Here is a 24,684-nt window from a genome sequence, read left to right as displayed (position 1 = left end):
AAACCTCACCTGCTTCTATAGTGAAAGCAGTTTGGACGTCTCTGCTTGTTTGCAACGCAAAGATAAATAAAGAATTGTTCGTATGAATAAGTACAGCATTTTCTTTACTCAACAAATGTTTTACATTTGAGGAGAAGAGAAGAGTGTCTTAGTCTATCATTTGTTTTTAAGTCATAGCCAATACTATTTTAAATATTGTGCAAAACACTTTAATGTATTTAATAACATGAGATTTTTTTTACCAAATTACAGAATAGAGCATCCACATAGCTAACTTTATAACTTGTAAGTTGATGAAGATGTAATGCGACTAATGACGGGGAAAAACACGACATTAGCTGATCAAAAATTTGAGCTTAATTGATTTTGGTAAAATTTTACTAATTTAACTAATGACACACAAATGTGATCATATATATAGGCTAGGCCTAAAGCCACAATATCAACTTTGACAACACAGTGTTTAATTATTTAAAAAAACAGTGTTTTTTTTAAAATAGCAGTTTTGGCCATAAGGTCCAAAAATGTGTAACTTCATGTGAGCTTTATTTTGGTAAAATGTGACCCTGGACCACAAAAGTCATAAGGGTCAATTGTATTTGTCAATTTAAATGTATTTATTTATTCATTTATACATCCTAAATAGGCCTAAGCTTTCCATTGATGCACGGTTTGTTAGGATAGGACAATATTTGGCCGAGATACAACTAAACTCATCTGAGGGTGCAAAAAAAGTCTAAATATTGAGAAAATCGGTTTTGTGGTCCAGCGTCACACAGTGTTATTATTTTTTTTAATACGGTGTTTTTTTTCCATTCCCTGGAAAGTAGCAAATTTGACTATACAGTCCAAAATGTATTAAGCCAATGTTACAATATGAGATAAATCCGGACCTCATTATGTTCCTGCAAACTGACGATTGAAATGTGTTTAATTGGTTCTTTGAAACAACTTGTTCTAAAGAACCGATTCGCGGAAAAGAGTCAAACTGCGTCACTGCTGGTAACCAATCAACGATCAGTTCCCTCACGGTAGCCAATCAGCGCCCGGTTCACTATCTTGAATCCTCTACAGCGGCGGGTCGTGTGTTTTGGTGGGTAGGGTGAGAAAATTCGCAAAAAGTTAGAGAGTGCGGACTAATTGACTAGTCTTTACTAAGTAACAAGATACTGTGTATGTTCACTTTTTAATTTGAATGTGGAATTGACAAGTCTTGTTGCAAATGTTGCTGGCGGAAGTCAAAAAGCTGAAAGTGGTCGAGTTGCGGGCCATGTTATCGGAGCGAGGGCTCGACCCGAAGGGCCTGAAGGCCGAGCTGGTGGTTCGGCTCATTTCGGCGATTGAAGCCGGTGTTGAACCTATCAAAAGTGGAGATGACGGGGGAAATGTTTGTGAAGCGACGAGTACAGAGCCCGCAGAACAGCCGCCAAAGACTCACTCTCCGGAACGCGTGCCGTGTGTTAGGACGCAGTCTCCAGTATGCACTAGTTCTACTAGCAAGAGCATGAATGCTTATGCTGATCAAAGCACACAGACTGACCCACATCCGCTCTGCTCATGCGCTGCCCCAGGAGCCCCCGCAGAGCCGCAGACCGTTAGGACACCGGAGGCCGTTAACGTTACATCCAGAAATGACAGACAACAGCAGAGGAATCCACAGTCTGTACCTCCTGTCGCCTTGGCAACCGCTGCTACAGAAGAAGATGATGCAGTGTCAGGATGCACATCATCAGTCTTGGCCATTTCAGAGCCAGAAGCACCACAGGAGCAAGACCAGTGTAAGTCACCCTTAGTGCACAATTAAAGAAGTGTTTTTTTTAGCTGATCATATAATAAAATGATATTTCAAGATAATGCTCATCACTGTCTGTGTCTGCCTGTCTGCTGCAGTGCTCCATAGACTGTCAGATGGAGCGGAGACAGTGGACTCCAGCCCAGAGGAAAGCACAGAGCTGAAGAGAGGCAGAGATTATTATGAGTTCAAAGAGGACATTCACTACAACAGGTATTGATATTGATCTATAACAAAGAACTGATCCTCTGAGGTACTTCAAAGAATGTCTATATATAGGCAGGTCGGGGTAAGATTCCCCAAATGGTATGTTGTTGTATTATTATTTTTTGAAATGTAATTAATGGGGATATTATTCAGTATTTCCATGAATTAGATGTATATGTCAGACATCATAGCTTTCATTAAAACCTATAGGCTAGTTGAGTGAAATTAAATTTGCATTCATAGTGTTGCTATTATATACATATCTTCAATTAAAGTGCCCCTGTTATGCTTTTTTGAAGGCTCCTAATTTTGTTTTGAGGTCTCCAACAACAGGTTTACATGCATCAAACACCTTCATTTTCTCATAATATACACTGCACATCACCTCAATGTTCAATGATTCTCAAACGACTCGACGGATGAATCAGTCTCTCTAAATCCCTCCTTTCCACGAGCTACCCTGCTCTGATTGGCCAGACGGCCCAGTCTGTTATGATCGGGCTACTGCGTACAGCGTGTGTCGGAAGCTAAACGACCATTACCATAACTGAACTTCAACTATGGAGGCTTCCTCAGTCCTCAGCGATTGTACACACTGTTAAGACAGTTACGATGACATCGATTTTACCATATTAACCTGAGCGCGAGTTAGGGCTGTGCAATTAATTGAATTTCGATTTCGATTTTGGCTCCCAACGATCACCAAAATAGTACAATCGAGAAAAAACGATTATTTTGCCATGTTCTGTTTTGCAAGAACACTCTTATTTTGTCTTGCGTTCTGAATGAAACACGCACACGCACATCCGCCCCAACAGTTTGGCTTCGAGGAATCAGACGAGGAGCAGAAACATGCTACGTGCAAGATTTGCTACATGGTAGTGGCTGCAACACATTCCCAAAGTCATATGAAATAATCGTGTTACATAATCGTGATTTCAATATTGACCAAAATAATCGTGATTATGATTTTTTCCATAATCGAGCAGCCCTAGCGTGAGTCCGATGATGAAACATTGGAAGAGCTAGTTATTCAACCCGAACCTCCATCGCAAGGGCGACTTAAGCAGGATGTTTCTCAGTGATGCTACTCATTTTGAGGTACATTATGAGATGTTACAGCTGTAATTCTTCACCATCAGCATTAACAAGAGTATGACCATCAACAAACCCATGTGGATATTTCTGATTCATTGCAGTGCACATGTGGGAACTGTATCAATAACAGCGCATACATTAACCCAGCACTAACGTAAATGACTGATGGAACATTAAAGTTTGTAAAAAAAAAAATCTTGCTCCATCCTTTATCTTTACTCAAAGTAGTAAGAACGATAGACAGTTTTATTTAATAGTGGCCCACAGCTGATTAGCAGAAGTATTTCAGTAAGACAGACAGTAATAACGCGAGTTAGCCGGAAATTTACACAATATAAAATATTCGGCTTTCTGTCATCGGTTATTCAATTATCAACAAAATTTTCAAAATAATATATAATATTAATAAGAATTATATCAGAAGTAATTTATACACTGTGTAAAAGTTTATCCATGGGGGGCTTCTTACCCCAGTAGGGGGCCATCTTACTTACCCCTCTTTATATATTATTCAGCCAAAACTGTTCAAGCATTTCTGTCTTATTTCCCCTGACTTGTTTTTCTTCAGAGCTAAGACTCCAGAGCCGTTGCCGGAGCCCGAGGAAGAAGCTGAAATAGATTTTGAGGATGTTCGACTGGATTCTGGTAAATTCATCAAGATCCAGTCCATGCTCAGAATCAGATATTGAAGAAGTCATTTGATTCAAGACGAAAGCTTAATAAAAGTCTGTCCTCAAGAACAGTGTGTCTGTTTTTTACAGATAACTGTGACCTGCATTTTGAGGTGGATTCTGATGGGAGCAGCGGTCAGCCGCTCTTTTGGGAGAAATTCCCTCTACTTTGGTCTGGGTGCAGGATGACCCATGGATTTTGTCATGGGAAGGTCGGATTCGAAGCCAAGGTGGGAACTTGTGTAAATCCTGTAAATGTTGCATTGTCGTTTAGCAACTACTGGAATTGGTTAAATGGCACCGTCATTTTCATATTGGTGAATTATTTCTTTTTTGGGGTCTCCAGTTTGTGAGACGACTGTCAGCACCTGCAGTAGACACGAGCTACGACCCTGATCTACATGTGCTCAGAGTGGGCTGGTCTGTGGACAACACAAGCCTTCAGTTAGGTGAAAACAGAATTATAAAATATGTTGTATTACAGCCCTAAAAGGTTTCAACGATTATGAAGATTATGGAAATGTTATAAAAGGTTGGGAAGTATACAAATGTTCAGTGATAAGCATCCTGTTATCGATTAAGCTTAACACAGCTATAAAAATGAATCAAATATAAAATAATTTTTCTCTGGTTCTCTCAGGGGAGTTGGAGTTGTCATATGGATTTGATGGACGGGGGAGGATAGTAACTGCAGGAAAGGAAGAGGCATTTGGTGAGCCCTTCACAGAAGGAGATGTCATTGGTTGCTTTGCAGTAAGTTTCAAAATTAATTGTACAGAAGTAGGTTATAGTATAGCTGTGTCCCAAATCCCAATTCAGAGGCTGCATCCCTAGAAATCTGCAAAGGTCAAAGTGAGCGTTGTTATGCTGTGTTCACCCCAAACGCGAATAGAGCGTCTGGAGCGAGTGGTTTCCATGTTAAGTCAATGTAAAGATGCGTTGACGTGTGTCTGGAGGTCCTGCGGCGCGATTTCGCCTCATTCGCGCGTCCAGTTTTGCACGAGTGGTGCTTTTTGTGCATTCACGCGTTTGAAGCGAATTCACATCTGACGCCCAAGTCACGTCAATTGACACCGCATTAACCGATCAGGAGCATGCTTGCTGCCGTCTCATGGTGATAAACTAATGGCAAGTCAGTAGCAGATGAGAAACCCTGCGTAATTTAAAAATACTACTGTTATTGTGTAACAATGTCGTTTTTAGACTTTTTCAGGTGCATATTAATGTGTTTAATATTTGTTTTTAAAGGGATAGTTCACCCAAAAATGAAATTTCTGTCATCATTTACTCACCCTCAAGTTGTTCCAAACCTGTATGAGTTTCTTTTTTCTGCTGAACACAAAAGAAGAAATTTTGAAGAATATTTGTAACCAAGCAGAGAGAGCAACCATTGACTACCATGGAAGGGAAAAATATACTATGGTATACAATGGTTGCTCTCTCTGCTTGGTTACAAACATTCTTCTAAATTTCTTCTTTTGTGTTCAGCAGAACAAAGAAACTCATACAGGTTTGGAACAACTTGAGGGTGAGTAAATGATGACAGAAATAAAATTTTGGGGTGAACTATCCCTTTAAATGCAAACGAAAGAGGCAGGGTTGTGTTTTATGTTTCGTTTTGTTATAAATATACATGCAGTGAAGATAATCCAGGTATGCGTTGCCTGAACCACATTTGTGTGGCTATTAATTTCAAAAATAAATTTTTATGAAAATGAAAAGAGGAATAAAACATATTTCGTTTTATTGTAGCCTAAAATATACATACAGGAGTGAGAGCGAGCTGTCATCCAGGCACATCTCCTGGAGCGCCTTGAACGTGCGTCTATTTCGCGTCAAACGCTCGATTTATACGCACGTCCAATTCGCTGTGGTGCGAGACGAGTGGATTAAAAAATTTTCAGGCGTCCAATAAAGACGCGATAGATGGTTTGGTGTGAACACAGCATTAAAGGGATTTAATTAACACTTTCAAGGTCCAGAAAGGTATAAAAACTTTGCAGTTCCTATTATAACAATGTCTTTACTACCTTTCTGGACCTTGAAAGTGTTCATTAAATTACTGTCTATAGAGGGGTCAGAGAGCTCTCGGATTTCATCAAAAATATCTTAATTTGTGTTCTGAAGATGAACGAAGGTCTTACGGGTTTGAAACGACATGAGGGTGAGGAATTAATGACAGAATTTTCATTTTTGGCTGAACTAACCCTTTAAATGCGACGGTTACTCTTTAGGATTGCTCTTGTCGCCTAGTAATAACAAATCCAGTCTAGCCTGACAAGCCAGACCCACATCAAGATGTTTGGTCTGGAAACTCACCATTGACAGGGCTCAATCCGAGGGGCGGGATAAACAGTTGTCTGTCAAATTCCCTCTGCACGCAATTGGATGGCGCCACAACCAACCGAAGCGGAGCTAATGTTAGTTGATAGATTAATGCTGCCTTCACGTGCTCTCGGAATTATCGTAAATACGAGTTTCCTAGGTAAAAATTGCACATGAACTCCCTGACATTTTGAAACTTGAATGCAATGAGCTCGTAATCAGAACTTCAAAGTCAGAATTATAACATTTCCGATAGCACGTGAAGGCAGCATCAACTCCGAATACATCTTCCTTTCTTAAGAATGACTTCAGTGCCGTTCTTTGTTCTTTCCTCAAAGAAAAGCTTAACTCCAAGTCTTCCAGAGTAGCGGCCAAAACCGATTTGAAAGACGCTGATCGTCAGCTTCTTTGTTTACCTGTAGCACGCAGAACCTCCGCAACTCCGCTCCGTCATTATGTTAAGCCCGCCCACCGACTCTATACACGATGTGATTGGCCTGACCAGAGTTTGTTTTTTCTAGCTCTCAGGTCTACCGAGAGTTGCTAGACTACACTCGCGGCAAAATAAATTTTCTGCCGCTAGGGTGCGTCTAGATTTCTAGGCTAAATCCAGTCATCACTGGAGTGCAATTAATCTTGGGGTAGGCTTGGCTGCGAAGGATCCACATGTTCGCAACTTAGGAAATGAAGGACGCATTTGTAGGCCGCATTTGAAGGAGCCTTCGAAGTGGGACAGCCTTCATTAAGCTGCAGTGACGAATGCAGCCTTTGAAGGATGCAGCATCTGACATGGGACACAGTTTAGCTCATGCATACTATGTTCTTTAGATAAACCACATTGCTCTTGGGTTAATTCAGTTCAGGATCATTATCGATTTGTATCTATTCCTTATTCAGTTCATCAGTGAGACGGGAGAAGCGACACTTTCATTTCACAAAAATGGGCGTTCTCTTGGAGTGGCATTTCGTCCTACCTCTTCTGCTCTTAGAGGTCAAGCTCTCTATCCCCACGTACTTTGCAAAAACTGTTCGGTTTCAGTGAATCTTGATCCAGATACTCCCTGGCATCCTTTTCCTGCTGGTTTCTGCACTCTAGTCGCACTTCCTCCTGGTCAAAGGACTCGCACGTCTTTGCCGACAGCATCTAAAAGTGAATGTGAGGTAGGAACGTTTTTAGAAGTGTTAGACCCTAACAAAAATAAACTAAACCCAAACATCTGGGGCCCGTTCTTCGTACCTCGCTTAATACATCTGAGATGATTTGACAGATCCCAGATCTTTTAATCGTGATAACTGATGTCTGGCTAATTTGATTCTTCAAACGAATTTGCGGATTGGATTAAAATATCTGGATTAAATGATCTAAGATCACTGCGCGTTCTTGTTTTCCCTGAAGAGGGCAGATGCATCGATACTCGAAACCATGATCAGCAATGCAGCGATTGGCTGGCGTCAAGAGAGCAACGTAATGACATCATATAATTAAAAAAGCCACCTGCAAAAAACTTGGCAAATTACACAAAAAAACCCACGAATATCTGGACCTTTATAAGGAAACAGCTAAACGACCAAACCAACATAAAAGTTATAATAGATCAATGATAAATGTTTTTTTTTACATGATTACCAATTATTTATATTTTCGATTTTATACAGTATTTGTACACCCTTTACATTTTTATTTCAATGTTGTAATTCAATTTTTAATTCAATTTGAAGCAGATTTGTAACGTGACAGTATTAAAGTTTCTTAAGGGTCAAGATCAAATTCTCTGCATCTCCTGCGCTGCATCAAGCCATCCCATAATATCCGTCACTTAAATTAATGTACGGCTCAGATTAACTGTACAACATGTGTGCAAACTTCCAATAAAATTATAAAGTAATTATTCCATCACAAATAAATCGCTTAATCAAGTGGCTGTGTCTATAGTTTATACACAACATTATAATATTATATACATTCTCATATACATATACAATTTAAAATTTGTATATTATTATTATTTAAAATGATTATTATTACCCCTGGTTCAGTAATGTACTCTTGTAATAAAGTAGCAGTGGCTGGGACAGATTTTAAGTATTACCTCAAGATGCAATCTAATCCTGTTTACATGAAATAAGCCTGCTCGCGAGCAGGTTTAAGCTAACGGACCTGTTGCTATGACAGCAAGTCCAGGATGAGCGTCGAAGAACCAAACAATCCAAGATCATGCCAAATCGTCAACAATCAAATCCGGCTAACTGAGTTAGCGAGGTACGAAGAACGGGCCCCTGGATGAATATTGTTATGTGATATAAAGTCTTATCACGTGTTCTTCTGTCATGTTCACCCTCTTTCTCCATCTGTCAGGTGCTGATGATGGTTGGTATGCCCGGTTCTGGTAAGACCCACTGGGCTCAGGCTCATATGCTCCAGAACCCAAGGAAACGTTACAATCTTCTGAGTACAAACTCCATTTTGAACTGCATGAGGGTAAGAAAATCTATCAAGATTATTCTGTGAAATGGAAATTATCTACACACACCTCAGAAAAAATACCTGCTCATACCAAGAGTGATGTTCATCGTGAAAATTGGTCCAATTTGTCAGTTCAGATCATTCAGATGTGCTGAATGAATATGCTAATGCACTCCCTGACTACTTGGCTCTTATATAAATGCAGAAATACCCAAGTTGGAAAGATGAAATTGACTGTTGACTCCCATTTGATCTGTAATTCCTTGCCACAACAACTCCCTCCTAACAAGATTTTTGCAGTCGCTTTGGCATTTATCAAAAGGCTGTTTGTGCTCAGACACCAAAGACAGCAGCTGCTCAATTTTCATCTCCAGTTTGGGATTCTTCTTCTGCGTGTCGTCACTTACACTCAGCACAACAGTTTTATATATTTTTTTAACATTAATATTTTTATTGTTGTTTTATATAATTAGGTTAAAGGTCCCATGGCATGGCATTTTTCTATTATTTTATAGTGTTTCCTGAGGTGTACTTATATTGTTAGTATGATTTTTACATCATAAAATGTCATAATTTAGAAATAAAAGGCATTTTTTCTATACTGCTGTTTGCCCTGTGGCTGAATGCCCTGCTTCAAGAGGCGTGTCTGCTGTGAGACTTCAGTAAAAACGCCCACTGTTGTGATTGGCTGACATCTTTGCATTTTAAATGAGCGGAGGGGGCGTGGTTTAATTAGGTCTACGACGCACGAGCTGCTGCCAGAGAGACGGATGGACCGGAGTTCACTTCACATCAGTTCTGTCAGTCTCAGTTCAGTGAACTGTTATAGTTACAGCATATACTTAAGGTTATTAGTTTATTTCTAGTCGGAGGGGCTGTCACTCATGTCAGAAAGTTAGTAACTTTAGTAAATTATGGATCAGCACTGACTCGAGACGCGAACCGTTTAGAACGATTCAGTCCGATTTGGTGAACTGGTTCGGTTCACTAAAAAGAACCGATTCAAAAGAATGATTCGTTCGCGAACCGGACATCACGGAGACGGAGCGATTGCTAACAAAGTTATTTATAGTAACTACTGAGTTGTGAGAGCGCTGTCTGTCAGCGCGAGTTTATTGTGTTTGTATCTGAGAGTTCTGAATAAACACGAGTCCCAGTCACGCCGAGGTCCGTCTTCATCATTATTCTACCAACTTTGTCACACATGTAATGTACCATTACAGCTGTCGAGATGAACGAGTTAGTAAGTGTTGATTAAAGCAGTATTTCTAGATATGTTCCAATTATATGAAAAGCGTCAGTGACGCGCATTGAGTAACTTACACAGCGCAAACTAAGACACAACAGCAGTAATCGAATGTAATCCAGTTTATTGTGGGGATAGCTGGCTAGCCTAGCCGGATACCCTCACGCTTACCCCCGTCTGCTTAATCTCGCGCCGCGTATGGTGCCTCCGCTGTGGGCCAGATGCAGTACTGGGGGTCGGGGATGTTGAAGGCCGAGCTTCGGCGTGTGTGAGGTTTATCTCTAAAGATGCTGCTGTACAGTCTAGTACAGACTACTCTGCTGATGTTGAGCAGAAACGACTGTATGCACATTTAAGAACAGATAGACGCGACGAGGACGTACAAAAACACTGACTCACAAGATAGAAAACACGAAAACACCGTTCTGTCGGGAGAGAGAGAAGCCGCCGTGTGTGCAAGAATAATAAATAATTAGCTTCACATAAGAAATCAATGATCACAGATCAGAAGGAACTGAAGAAAGACTTCTGTTTTCATTTGTACATCCAAACACTGAGAAACTGCCAGCTTTCACTCGTTCACAAGTAACTTTAATGATCTCTCGAGCGTTTGCATGGGCGTGCCAGATTCTCTGGGCGGAGGAAAGGGAGGAAACCGTTCCTGCTTGGACGTCAAACCAGGAGACTTCAGGATTGGCTCGTCTGGGCTGTCATTTTCTCAAAGGCAGAGAAAGACAGCCAGAACTCGGTTTTACACCGATCAACATTTCTATCCACTTGGGGACAATATTCAGGCTAGGGGAACTCATATTAATGTTGAAATACCTCATAAAATGAAAATTTCATGCCATGGGACCTTTAATAAAAAATATTTATTTAAAAAAAACGTTAACATAAATACTTATACCTTGGGTTTCACAAACAAGGCTTGAGCTAGTCCCAGACTAAAATGCATGTTTTAACTGAAAGAAACTTGCACTGGCTTATCTTAAAGGGATAGTTCACCCAAAAATGAAAATTAGCCTATGATTTACTCACCCTCAAGTCATCCTATGCGTATATGACATTTTTCTTTCAGATGAATAAAATTATATTTATATTACAAAAGTCCTGGCTAATCCAAGCTTTATAATAGCAGTAGTTGTTGCTCTGTTTTTGAAGTCCATAAAAAATGCATCTGTCCGTCAAATAACGTGCTCCACACGGCTCTGGGGTGTTAATAAAGGCCTTCTGAAGTGAATCGATGCGTTTTTGTAAGAAAAATATCCATATTTAAAACTTTATAAAGTAAAGTTTCAGCCGATCGCCTTCCGTATTCAATTTATGGAAAAAGTGTTGAAAGTGCCTCTGCCGATCAAAGGCTTCCGTTACCAGGTACGCTCGTCATGCATTTTGAATTGCGAGAAGGCACTTTCAACACTTTTCCACGGAAGGCGATCAGCTGGAACTTTACTTTATAAAGTTTTAAATATGGATATTTTTCTTACACAAACGCATCGATTCGCTTCAGAAGGCCTTTATTAACCCCCCAGAGCCGTGTGAAGCACGTTATTTGACGGACAGATGCATTTTTTATGGACTTCAAAAACAGAGCAACAATTACTGCCATTATAAAGCTTGGAAGAGCCAGGACTTTTTTAATATAACTCCGATTTTATTCGTCTTAAAGAATAATGTCATATACACCTAGGGCATATACAATCATGGGCTAATTTTCATTTTTGGGTGAGCTATCCCTTTAAAGGGGTCATGAATTGAGAAATCAACTTTCCATTCAGCCTTTTATATACAAAAGTTCATTGTTATATAAGAATATCCTGTAAGTTTCAGAGCTGAAAACTTCCTTGTTAGTCAACGTCATCGTGTGGTGAAACACCACCTCAACAGATAAATATGTACGCCTGATTCTGTAGCCCTGCCCACGGACTCGTGGAGCTAAACAGATTGCGCTACTGAGCAATACAAATGCAGAAGATAGTAAGATATTGCGCTGTGCCTGGTTGTGGAAGAACAGTCGCTGCATAAGCTTCCTTTGGATTCTAATATTGGAAATGTGTGGTCGAACTTTATTTTTAATGAATATCCAGCTCACGTGGGGAAGACATTGAGTGTTTGTTTGTTCCTTCATTTCACCACGTATTCGTTTGTAAACTAAAGACTAGATTTGCAGACAGGATGTGAGCAAAACAAATTTTTTATATGTGATAGTATTGCATTGTTACAGATCAAATACAATGTTACATTGTGCACATGTCTAACTAAACATAACTTACCACTGTCACAGGGCTCGCAAAGGCCAACGTCCCGGGGCTATGTGTTTTCCAGACGGGCTACCAATACGTATCATCTTAAATAGTGAAATAACATTCCTTTCTTGATGTGTATTGTTCACTCTCTTGACTTGATATTTGAAGGAAAAATACAATCGCGGAAGTTTTGAACTTGCTGTCTGCAACGTACGGGCCAAGTAATATGAAAATAACTTTCCAATTAATTGCGGGTAGATGGGAGATAAATCATTGTGTTTGTTTGATAAATACATTTTGCGAGCCCTAGCTGTGGGAAGAATCATTCCGGTTTCATCATCAGTTTCCCCACACGCTTTCAAAACTATTCCTCACATGTACTCATGGGGGAGCCGAAGCTCATTAAATATGCAAAGCTTATCCAATCACAGCAGTGGGTGTTTACCTCCAAGTCTTCAGTGCGGCACGCTCATAAAAACCGAGCATTTCTTGAGAGAGGCTCAAAACCAGGGCAGAAAATAGCCTATTACTTATTCATTATGATGTTTTTGAATGTAAAAACCACGCATGCTTAATAAATAGACCTCAGACAACAGTATAAAAAAATTTACCCCTTTAAAATATTTGTCTCAAGAGTCAAGACGCACACAAGTAATGTTTTTTTCTAAGGCATGTTTATAAAAGCTCCTGGCTTAATCTAAGCCCTGTCTGTGAAACCATACTTACAACATTTTGAGCTGCAAATGATAACTTCACACTCCTTTTAAAGTAACCTATGACATCCTATAACATGATTTTCACCAGCTGCTGCAGTAAATGTGGCATATTCAAACAACTTTGGCGTAGTTTTTTTACATTTAACATCTTTAATGCACATCGCCCGCAGTGCAGTTGTCACTGGGGTGGCAGTGGCGCTGTTGCAGCTATATTTGTAAAGTGTTACAAATAGTTTTTATCTAACAATTTGTAATAGTTTTATTTAACAATAAAAACACCGTACAAAGTTCTCATAGTCTTGGAAATTAATGAAATCTTAATTCCTAGCATAGCATTTTCCTCTAGTGTTTATGAGGACTGATATATTTTCTTTATTTACATCCTGTAGGAGCCTCCTGTAGCCAATCACAGAGATCTGATGTTGCAACAGGCCACTCAGTGTGTCAGTCAGCTGATCAGAATAGCTGCAACCAAGCGGAGAAACTACATCCTTGATCAGGTAATCAGGAATATATGTGAGGGACGGTGGGCCAAACCTTCGTCAGCTTTCCTTTCATTCATGTTCTCACTTTTTCACTTTCATCTCCAAGGCCAACATTTATCCATCTGCCCAGCGACACAAGATGCTTTGTTTCCGTGGTTACCGGCGAAGAGTGGTGGTGGTTTTTCCACCTGACGAAGTGTGGAGGAGACGTCTCACACAGCGGCAACAGGACGAGGGCATGGCAGTTCAGGAAATGTCTCTACTCAAAGCCAAAGGTCAGACTTTAACTTGATACTTGTGATCGAGTAACTCAAGACATATTGCTGCGTTACAACTTTGTCTTGGGCCAGCTGCACACTCGTGAAAGATTTTTCATCTCTCTTCCTGTTTCCAGTGAGCTTCACACTGCCAGAGCAGGGTGAGAATCTGGATGAGGTGACGTTTGTGGAGCTCGGGTCTGACGAGGCCCTGAAGCTTTTAACGCGTTATAAAGAGGAAGCACGCCACCTGCTACCCACACCTCCCAAACGCAGGAAACACAGACAAGGAAGTCAAAAACGCCCCATTCATCATTGTGGTAAGAATAAATACTGAGAGATGATTTCAGCTTCACTAACAGTCTTTTTAGACATCATTTCTGTATTACAAATTTTTCAAATTATCACAGAAGTACTGGGATAGAAGTTTATAGTTTGAATATAAACACTAGCTACGTTTACATGGACACTTTTTGCTTCAATCTGAATGAATTCATTCCGATTGATGAATCTGAACATAGTGTTTTCATGAACGCTAAATCCGTGATCAGGTTGATGTGCGTGTTTATCACACGGCTCTGTGGAATACTTGATTCTAATTGGTCAATCGCGCATTCCAGCGGTATGTTATTCCCAGATAACAACCGCCAAAGTGAATAACACACCGCTCAACCGGGTACTACGAGTTCTCTTGACCGGTACTACTTGTATGCTTAATGTGTCACTCTATCGTTGACTGTCTGGCGCCATCTTGTGATTGAAAAACACTTAACCACCACGGGTTACAATGGAAGACTTCAAGGGTTTCACAGCCGGAACTTTACTTTATAAAGTTTTAAATATGGATATTTTTCCTACACAAACGCATCGATTTGCTTCAGAAGGCCTTTATTAACCCTCCAGAGACTTCAAAAACAGAGCTACAACTACTGCTATTATAAAGCTTGGATTAACCAGGACTTTTTTTAAATAACTCAGATTGTATTCATCTGAAAGAAGAATGTCATCTACACCTAGGATGACTTGAGGGTGAGTAAATCATGGGCTAATTTTCATTTTTGGGTGAACTAACCCTTTCAGCATTAATGTCAACATATATGGTAAAAACACAACTTTTCAGCAACAGATAAAGGCTTTGGAATTGTTTTTCTTTGCGGAAGCTTTGCGTAAGAGCAAATAAAATATTTAAACTCAAGACAATATTTTGCGTCTAATTTACTTGAGACAAGTAGCTGTGTAATAAGCGGGATAATGTACATCCAGCCGGTTATCACAGTACATTATCCCTTACTTATGCGTCACAAGCTTCTGATCAGATTTAATCTTTTGACATCCTTTTTAATCCTTTTCTTTGTTTTAAAAAGCAGACTTAATATTTATCTATTTCGGGTCCTAATTAGGCGACGACAAGCACATGAACCGTTATGCTGTGCTGCTTATTTTTATCAAGCAGTAAAAACGGCCATTCCCGCTCCCAAAACAGGGCGTCTGAGGATAAGAGTCCGAAACAAGTAATGGTGGGACGTTGTCCTGCTCCACTTCACAGACGCTGAGAGGAAAGATAATTTTAGAATGACGGGACACTCATTTATATGACACTTTATTCAACAGGAAGAACAGCACTTTCCGCGCATCATATGTCATTACGCTATTTCTACATCATTGCACATGCGCAGTAATCTCCAGTTTCGGTTTTCAATCCAATCAAGTGTTTAAATGCCATCTCGATCGGATTACAAAAGGAATAAACCACACCTTACAATTCGAATGAAATTATAATCAGATCTGGCCAATTCATTCCGATTAGGGCGGCACGATATGAGGAAAAGCTGCGATGTGCGATAACATTGTTTAATATTGCGATGACGATATGACTTGCGATAAAGGCCTATATCTATATTTTTGGCTATATTATATATATAAATTCGTTATATATTCGTTAAATATATTATTCGTTTATATTTTTTATTTTCAAAATAGGCTATTAGGCTATTTAATTGAGATTGAGTACCTCAATTAAATAGCCTACATTTTGAAAATAAAAAATATAAGGCTCAAACATGCGTGTTTATTTTAGTAGGCCTACTTCCGTCAGTGAAACAACATACTACAGCCTGTAAAACATTTAAATAAATATCTGTAAATAATCGAAATATAAATAATATAAGTTAAATATTAGATAAAGAAAAAAATCGTTTATATTTCCCCATTGATGTGCGTCATATGCCTTTGCGCTGAAAGGGATGACACGAGCAGGAAAGAAGCATCGTTTTCTAATATCTTCATGTTTTCTCCTGATGTTACATAACTGATAGGCTACTTGTAGTAAAATGTGAAGAACGAAATTATCTTCCGCAGGGTCAAGAACTTAAGCTTTGTTTGATCGTGAAATGCGCTATACACATAAACTTGACCAAGTCTAATAGCAAGCACAAACTGTGTTAAATAAAGTAAAGTTTGAAGTTAAATGTATCTGTCCTACTCCGTTTTCTACTTTACCACATTAAATGATGCGAATATAGCCTAGGCTACTCCTAAATTAAACAAACAAGGAAGAAACGTAATCCCCTGTGAGAGACGTAAAGGAGGATTTGGGAAAATAAATAAGAGATTCCATGTCCAGAAGAATAAAATGGAGTAAGCCTATTGTTAAATTCGTGGAAAATCGTGTGACCAGATAGCAAAACGCAAGCAATCTTAAATTTAGCTCACCACACAAAGCCTTCCTCTCTCTTTCGGCATGAATCCATATGTTTCCATGGCTGAGATGTAACATTTAACTGCGAACCTATTATTTATTTTGTAAATAAAGCTTTGTGCTTCACTCGTGTCATAATATTCACGTAAAACAGCTTCACATACAAAAAAAAAAAAAGTGTTTTGGCCGACCACCGCAGGTGCCCTGCTTATTGACGTGCAACTTTACATTCTCCTATGCGCTGATTTACCAGCCCAAGAGCTGATGGCCCCGTTTGACGTTAGCTAAATATTTTATAATTTAAGCAGGATTTGATGGCCGCATTCATACACTTATAAAATGCAATTCAATGTGGAAGTAATCCAAGTATTCAGAATACGTTACTCAGATTGGTGCATGTAAACTGTTTTCCCTTATTCATCGTGTCAGGCTGTCTGTTGCGATGTGTTCATCGCGCGAGTTCATATCGCGATGACGATGAAAATTCGATGTATCGTTCAGCCCTAATTCCGATTGACGTGCCTGTCGCGATAGTCAATAAATCAATTAATCGCACGGTAAAAAATAAATTTAGGTCGATAATTTCCAGCATCTGTTTTTAAATCCATTTTTGCAGAGCGTTACATTATATGATCACGCTCTTATACATGTAAATGCTTCTAAGCGCGACAAGACAAAAGAGAATGCGCTGTATGTCAATGTCCTGTCTGTGTGGCGGCATCTCATGTCAGCTAATCGAGGGACACTCTGAGACACACACACACACTCGACGCACAGACAGACTCGCGTCAGTCTCCTGCTCACATCGAGTTCTCTTTTGCTCATGAACAAACAATAACAACAACACAGAGAATTTTGAGTATTCTCATATTAGGAGTCTTAAATTAGTTAAATAACGTCTTAAATGAACTTAAAGTGTTGTGAGGAAATGAGATGCGCGGGACAGCGCATCAGATCCGTGTCATGTTCGGCAGCGGCTGTTCTTAAAGTGACAGGAGCTCTGATGATGCCTGTCATTAATGTTCATCAAAGAACAACGGGAACAGAGAAAATTGTAGCTTTAATGATGATTAATCTCCATTTCGTTTATTATTTATGCAGTTAAGTTAACTATTACATTTCTGTATATGTCTAACAGGGAAGGCACAGGTAAAAATAACATTTATTATAATGGGTTTATGTAAAGATTGTTTTAAGTTCACTTAAATTAAAAGGTTTTTTTTAAGCCTAATAAGTTTTGAAGCTTTCAGTTATACTGTAATGTAACGTCATTAATGTTTCATAGAGACATCAGTGATACTGGCCTTCATTCATAAAAACTTGACCATACAACACATATTTAAAATATGCTGTCAATAAATTGTTTCTACATTAATTTGGAGAGTAACTGAAATTATTACAATATCAAAACATTAAAAACGTATTAATCGTGATTAATTACAGAAAAAAAAATTGCGATTTAATTAGTTTTTTTTTTTTAAATCGATTCCCAGCAATACCTCAAACACAATCATCCGTTGCAGTTTTCCAGCTGTTTATTTAAGTGCATTTTTTTGTTAACAGACTGAGAGTCCATTGCTTTTTTTGTTTTGGTTGTTGTTTTGTTCATTTATTGTGGATATTTGAAATGCTTTCCGTTTTCAGTGTTAAAGTCTTTAGAAATAAAAGTTTATTGATCTTTGAAAAGGTGTACCTGCATTATTATGCCATTATCATTATTTTAGATGAAAATGGTCTCAGAACGACAATATTATCGTTTATCGCAATAATTTCTTGGCCAATTTATCGTCCAGCAAAATTTATCGTGACAGGCCTACGTGTAGGTAGGCCTGTCGCAATAATCAATATATCGATATATCGCACTATATATGTACGTTTACATGATAATGAATGTCACCAACATTTTACTCGACTGTGCTGTCATCTTGTATGTTTTCCGTGACGGAGGCGAAAGTGGTTCTCGGGCAGTTCCTTCATACACAGAGCGGTTATCGACAGGTGAAAAAAGGCGCCATTTGAGGTTTTCTAGTGTTTTCCTGACAACAACTGACAGTTTGGAAGAATAAGCCCAAATGGACTCGATTTCCAAGCCGCGATCCCCTGTTCCGGTGCACATCTAAATGTCAATGCAGAATGACGAGTGTTAAAGCCGTTTCACAAGGGAAAATGTTTATTTACTATTTATTTTTTTATTTAGGATCATTTATTTTTTACCCTTAATTTCCATGATCTAAAGAATTAAAAGGTTGTCATTTAAAAGTGTGTAGGTCTACTTGCATTATTATGCTGTTATATTAGGATTATATATTCAGTGGCTTAAAATGACAAGAAAATCGTTTATTGCAATTATTTCTGGGACGATATATCGAGAAACAAAAAGTAGTTATCGTGACAGGCCTACGTGTAGGCATGGGTATCGAGAATCAGTTCCATTTTAGAACCGGTTCCAAATTTCCCAGAACCAGTGATTCGATAAGAAATGTGCATTTTGATTCCGCTAATCGGTTCCTGTGTGCGCATTTTCATGTGATTTTTTTAAACCATTAAAAAGCTCAAACCTGCGCACTGTTTTCTGTGCTGCACACACACACGCGCATACGTGTGCACAGAACTGCTGTTGCAGAACACAATTATGTTATTTTGTTTAGTTGCTCGTGATCTCTATTTTACACTATTTAATCTCATTTTATCCAGAATTGCGTAGCTCTAATGATGTGTGTTTTCATTTCCCAAGGCTGGAGGGGAGGTCCATTCGGCTGTCACAATCAACACTCCCACTGTGCTTTTCAGAAAGCACATGTAAGTTTGTCATTGTGATGTGTACTATTGCATATTAGATATTCAAAACAACATGTGCTGGACGTTAATATGATGATGACTGATGTGGATTACACTCTTAGAGTCGCCGTCCCTCTGCCTTCGGATGCAGCAGTGACCCACAGAGATACAGGAAGTATTACAGACCGTACACTGGACAGGTAAGAAAACAACCATGTGGTTGACAAACTATGGCTTATTGGAAAATAGCATTCAAAATAAGCATATACTTCATAAATGTTTGTTTTTCTTGCAGTGGAGCGTCTCTGAGCAAAACCAGAGTTATGGTAGCATTTATTATGGCTGTTCAAGTTAGTTGGAAGACTTCAGAAAAAACCTAAAACTTCTGCGTAGAAAGAAAAACACCCCAAATCAGCATGTTTTGTGATTAGCGGTGCTTCACCTTTACAACAGTAATTGGTTCTGTCTGTCTGTAATTTCGTTAAGAAAGGTCATTGCTTATAATGAGGAGCTTGAGTATCAGAATGCAGTTTGTTTTTAAAGGGTAGTTAATCAAAATATTCTGTCTTCTGCCTCTTTAGAAACCTGTGTGACTTTCTTCTGTGGCACATGATAGCAGATGTTCAGAATGTCTAAGCTGCTCATTAAAAAAGGACTAAGTTCTACAAAATGTATTTTAGGGCTGTTCCACATTTTATATAGTATTATTCTATTTTCTAAAGACTGAGAAATCATGAGGATTTGTTAAATTTTATTTCATTTATATTAACACTAACAGTGTACTGTGAAAAGAAAATACAATTATTTCTTAACATCCATCTTTACAATATTTGCACTGAACATCCATTCAAGAACATTTTGTAAATGTGTGTAAATCTACAGAGCTTCTCTCTGCCATCGTCACATTTAGCTCACTGTGGCTTGTAAGGGACTATTCTCTGTTAAACTGTTTTGGAAAAATATTTATTGTGAACTTGTCTATCAATAAATTTGAACCGGAAGTTCTCATCATTCCAGATCATATTTTAATCATTTGTTTTGCCTTGATAAGTATTTTAATAACTACACATGTGCAATTTCTTTCGTATTATATCTTGTTCCCTTGAGCTTCTCTGAAAGGACTTTCACTGTGAATCCCGACATTTCCTAGCAAACTTGCACCAAATTAAAAGGTCTTAGTCATCTGTTTTTAAACTTTTATTAATTTAATATGAAAAGTTGCTTAAGAATAAATGTCATAGGTACCTCTGCAAAATATACTTTATATATATTCAATACAATAACTTATGTATAAATATGAAAATTACACCTTTATCACCCACCAGTATACAAAATGTATTTGTATAGGATGTTTGCAATTTTTTTTTTAACATGATATATCAGAAACGTTAAATTAATGTAATCACTCTGAGGTGGTTGTGCATCCGGTTAAATCAGTAATCGGGCATCACCCTCTGATACAGCAGCACTGCACCTTTAGCTGAAGGACACATCTCCGACCACAGGGGGGAGCGCTCGTTTAATTGGAGCATTTTCTGTAGAATAGAGAAAATGACATAGAAATGCAAAAATCATCTACAGAATGTCTTCCGATTATTCTGTTTTTAATGATTGTATTGTAGACATGTGAATAAACAGCACAAAAGAGTGTAGTTAAAACATTGGCTGCATCTGAAATCACACTACTAGCCGGCAAAAAACAGTGTGACAAAAGAAGCATGTCCGAATTCAGTCTCATGAAAGAGTAGGCAAAAAGTACCCGGATGACCTACTGCTTCCAGTGAGATTCTGAAGTGTGCATACGATGGACACTATTATCCCATGAGGCCACGGGAGAGGATTTGTGGCGGGAATTAAATCATATATCTGTTTTATTCATTTTGAGCCAAGGATTCCAATTATCTAAGACACTTGAGTCTATGACAAACGATGAGCAGTTCTGCGTTTTTGATCACTGCATTTATTTAAATGCTTACCGCTCGACTAAGAAACAATATGTCAGTGGACTCATTGGCCTCAGGACCTCCACGTCTATAGAAATCTCTCACTTCCTCCGTCGTCAAAGTGCACCTTCACAGAGTAGAAAAACAGCTGTGTAAGATAACTGCTTATTGTGTACAGATTAAGAAGACATAGGATGGGGTTTACCGAACATAAAACTCCGCGCTGGGGCGGCCCGCACTGGTGTGGTTCAGCGCAATTCCCATGAACACCGGTTTGCTTAGAGAACTGACAGGAACGTTCACCTGTAATGAGTAAGAATAACAACAGCAGAGAAAGAGATGGGAACAATGGCCACGGTTTCCCATACGTTATTAAGGAAGTGTGTTTCAGATGTGAAGTCCGCAGATACACACCTCATCACGGATCTCTGCACACACAGAAGAGAAGATCTCCGAAACAACGGCTCTCTCCTTACCCTGCAGAAGCTCCACACATATGGCCTCCTCACTGACCCCCGGACACACCATCTGCATGCACAGGGACATATTACTGCATTTCACATTATATACTCTTAATAATATATACTGGTTAATACACACATACATTATATTATATATATATATTTTTTACAAATGTAATATTGCTTTGGAAAATAAAACCACATGACATCTTACACTGTCATTATGTATTTATCAAAAATAAAGTCAAGATGGAAAAACCATGGGTGACAAAGTTAGAACACCCTATCATTCCACTGCCTGTAGATCCACTTTTAGCAGCAATAAAGTAATCATTAAGTAATAAAGTAATCATTTTCTGCGTGATTTATCAGTCTCTCACATCATTCTGGAGGAATTTTGGTCCATTCTTTACAACATTGTTGAGGTTTGTGAGCATTTGTTTATGCACAGCTCTCGCCACAGCATTTCAGTCAGAATGAGGTCTGGACTTCGACAGGGCCAGAGCAACACCTTCATTCTTTTAGTTTTCAACCATTCTGTTGTAGATTTGTTGGCGATCTTCGGATCATTGTTCGGTTGCATGACCCAATTTTGGCAAAGCTTTAGCTGTCGGACAGATGGTCTCACATTTGATTCTAGAATACTTTGGTATACAGCAGGAGTTCATGGTCGACTCAGTGACTTTTGATATGAGGTGTTTGTGCTGATATGCTCTTTTGGTTTTCACAGTCCAGCGCTGTGCATTATGGCCAAACATTCTCCACGTCTGTCCAAAGGACATTGTTCTAGAAGTCTTATGGTTTGTTCCGATGCAACTTTGCAAACCTAAGCCATGCTGCCATGTTGCTTTAGAGAGAAGAGGCTTTCTCTTGGCTGCTCCTGCGCCGCATACGTACTGCAACACGCACTGCATTCGGACTGCCCACGTTAAGGGTGTCCTAACTTTGTCACCCATGGATTTTCCATTCTGCCTTTATTTTTGCTAAATAAATAATGACGGTGTGATATGTCATGTGTTATTGTTCATCTGAGGTTTTATTTGTTCACATTTTAAGACCTGCCAAGGACCAGATTTTGTTTTAATCATTATGCCCTTATACAGAAAACCATGGAATTCAATAGGGTATATATATATATGGTATTATTTAGGAGATCCTGATGATGTGTCTCACCTTTGGCTCGGGGTGACCTCCAGGTATGTCTAGCAGGCCTGCAGCCTCTGCCACTTTCTGACTCCTCCTCAGCAGGACGACATCTCCTTCTGCGGTTGCCATGACAGCGCCCACCCCCAGCGGCTGCGCGAGGAAGGCCTGTGGATCTGCACATTCATTCCGTCCATGACTCTGCAGGTTCCCCGCCTCTCGAGACCAGTTAGTCCCGAGATAGTCTTTATAACAGGTCAGGCCTAGCTGTAACTTTAGGATACATGATTGCTCATGTTTTGTTAATCTGTCCGATGATTTATTGCCACTTTCTAATTGGTCCCCTACACCACCTCGTAAATGGTTTTGGACAGCCTGTTCTCCCATTGGTCCGTTGTCCATGACGCAGAGCATCGCTGAATGCATTCTGAATTTAGCGCCATTGAAGAGCCACGGTTCTTTGGTCACTCTGTCACTCCACACGGCTTCAATGTGCTGCTCGATCTCAGGGAAACTCTGTCGATTGAATCTAGTGTGGGAGTGTAGCACATAAAAGACTATCATTTTTACAGCAAGTATTAAATGTGTATAAACTAAATCCTCCCGGGTGCCACTGTCCTCGTACGAGGACATTATATATATTTTAGTGAATTTCTCTGACATCATACATGTCACAGTTTATAGTCCGGATGTCCTATAAAGAGCACATTCAGGCCTTTTCAGAGATACCATTTGTTTGGAGGTTTCACCAGGACAACAACTTCTTCTTGGTCTTTAAAGACTAATTTTCAAATTGTTTGTTATAAAGCAACGTCTCAGGAAAATGTTATGGGGTTCCTAATCAAAATATGACTTTCTGTTACAGAACAGGGGATTAATTTCGTACATGTCCACTGTAGAGGACTCCGGGACTTTAAGCATGTTTATCAGGCATTTTGGGAGACACAACAAGTGAATATATAAGGAAAGAAATTACATATCAATGTTCTTATAAAATATTAGATATTATGATGAAAATGTTCCCAACTATTCCTCCCATTATTACACTTTCTCATTACATGTTGCTCCAAGGACACATTAATATGCAAATTAGATACATTGCATTGAATGGGGAAAGCCATGTATGGCCATTTTACCCACAAATTGCATAAAGTAAAATGGTATGTCAGTTCATTCTGTTATATCTTTCATAACATAGGCCTAGTTGAGAATCATCTATAAACAAAGTTTTTTTTTAACCATTGTTTTTGCTTATACATGTCATTTTGTTTTTGTTTTTTAGTCCTGGTGTCCACTTGAGGACATAGCATATGAATAAAATATATGTTTTCCTCCATGTGTTTCTAATGCGCTAAACAATGCAATAATATACTAAATATACTAAATTCAAAATACTTCGTTTGCTTTGGTCTTAGGATGATATGAGGGAAAGATACTATACCTGTCTGAAATTTCTATGTGTGTTTGATGTTCTCCAAGAGCCTGTAGTGGATCACAGTGCAGCATGAGGGACACCTCTGGATCCATGTCAAAACCTTTCAAACTGATCCTAAGTGCACTTTCAGCATGGGCGTCTTCTTAGTGAGGTGCCTACCTAGGCATGCCTCTCTGAACAGTGTGCATCTAGATGGGCTGTATGTTTTGAGACAGAATTAATTAGTTATGAATCAACTGGCAGATGCATTGTGTCGACGTCTGTTCCCCGTTTCCTGTGGACTCTCAACTATAAAAACAGTTGGATTAGCCTTACACACGTTTAACAGCGAACAAAGTTTACAAACTTATGCAGTTTAATTCCTAAGAAACGATAAGTTAAAATGCACTTTTGAGACTGTCACTTATTCTGTTGTTGACAATATACAACTACTAACCAAAACTTACTTCCTTACCTAAAAGGCGATAGGACTCTTAACGGAACTAACGTACTTCCGGAAGCGCCTTACTTCAAAATAAAAGCCTGGATCCAATATTATAGTGGAGATAAAATGGAGATTACAACCAAACGTACTGTCTGAAACAAAGAAAGCACAGGGTACGTCGTATATTTTCTGTGATTAATTCTCCCTTCATTAATTCTGCCTGCTATCGGAATGATCGTAAAAACTAGTTTTTAGTTTTTGAACACGCCCCCTCGAGTCAATTTGAATGCTCGTA

General features: G+C 39.0%; 2 protein-coding genes across 7 annotated transcripts; one reads left to right on the top strand and one right to left on the bottom strand.

Moving 5' to 3' along the window:
* The first annotated feature begins 1,070 nt into the window (after positions 1-1,070).
* LOC307140308 (heterogeneous nuclear ribonucleoprotein U-like protein 2) lies at positions 1,071-20,000 on the top strand. Of its 3 annotated transcripts, XR_013818234.1 has the most exons (15): positions 1,093-1,778; positions 1,891-2,005; positions 3,666-3,742; positions 3,859-3,998; positions 4,115-4,217; positions 4,409-4,521; positions 6,991-7,254; positions 8,450-8,572; positions 13,155-13,265; positions 13,357-13,525; positions 13,645-13,827; positions 14,486-14,536; positions 18,940-19,004; positions 19,106-19,183; positions 19,279-19,998. XR_013818234.1 is itself a non-coding variant. In XM_079839713.1 (14 exons), the coding sequence occupies exons 1-14, from the start codon at positions 1,223-1,225 to the stop codon at positions 19,336-19,338; spliced, it is 2,157 nt and encodes a 718-aa protein (XP_079695839.1). In that variant the 5' UTR covers positions 1,071-1,222; the 3' UTR covers positions 19,339-20,000. The 3 variants fall into 3 exon arrangements, 2 of the variants coding, with proteins under 2 accessions (XP_079695839.1, XP_079695840.1); XM_079839713.1 differs by lacking the exon at positions 14,486-14,536 and having other exon boundaries at positions 1,071-1,778; positions 19,279-20,000; XM_079839714.1 differs by lacking the exon at positions 14,486-14,536 and having other exon boundaries at positions 1,310-1,782; positions 19,279-20,000.
* nudt22 (nudix (nucleoside diphosphate linked moiety X)-type motif 22) lies at positions 19,719-24,496 on the bottom strand. 4 transcript variants are annotated; one of them, XM_079839716.1, is made up of 7 exons: positions 24,420-24,496; positions 23,972-24,162; positions 22,561-23,059; positions 21,341-21,454; positions 21,132-21,229; positions 20,960-21,053; positions 19,719-20,518 (listed from the first exon to the last, which is right to left on the bottom strand). In XM_079839716.1, the coding sequence occupies exons 2-7, from the start codon at positions 24,055-24,057 to the stop codon at positions 20,417-20,419; spliced, it is 993 nt and encodes a 330-aa protein (XP_079695842.1). In that variant the 5' UTR covers positions 24,058-24,162; positions 24,420-24,496; the 3' UTR covers positions 19,719-20,416. The 4 variants fall into 4 exon arrangements, with proteins under 4 accessions (XP_079695842.1, XP_079695843.1, XP_079695841.1 ...); XM_079839717.1 differs by having other exon boundaries at positions 24,402-24,422; XM_079839718.1 differs by having other exon boundaries at positions 19,968-20,518; positions 24,412-24,466.
* Positions 24,497-24,684: the final 188 nt, after the last annotated feature.

The sequence above is a fragment of the Gobio gobio genome (assembly GCF_949357685.1).
Source record: "Gobio gobio genome assembly, chromosome: 16".
NCBI lineage: Eukaryota > Metazoa > Chordata > Actinopteri > Cypriniformes > Gobionidae > Gobio > Gobio gobio.
This window is presented reverse-complemented; position numbering and strand designations above follow the sequence as displayed.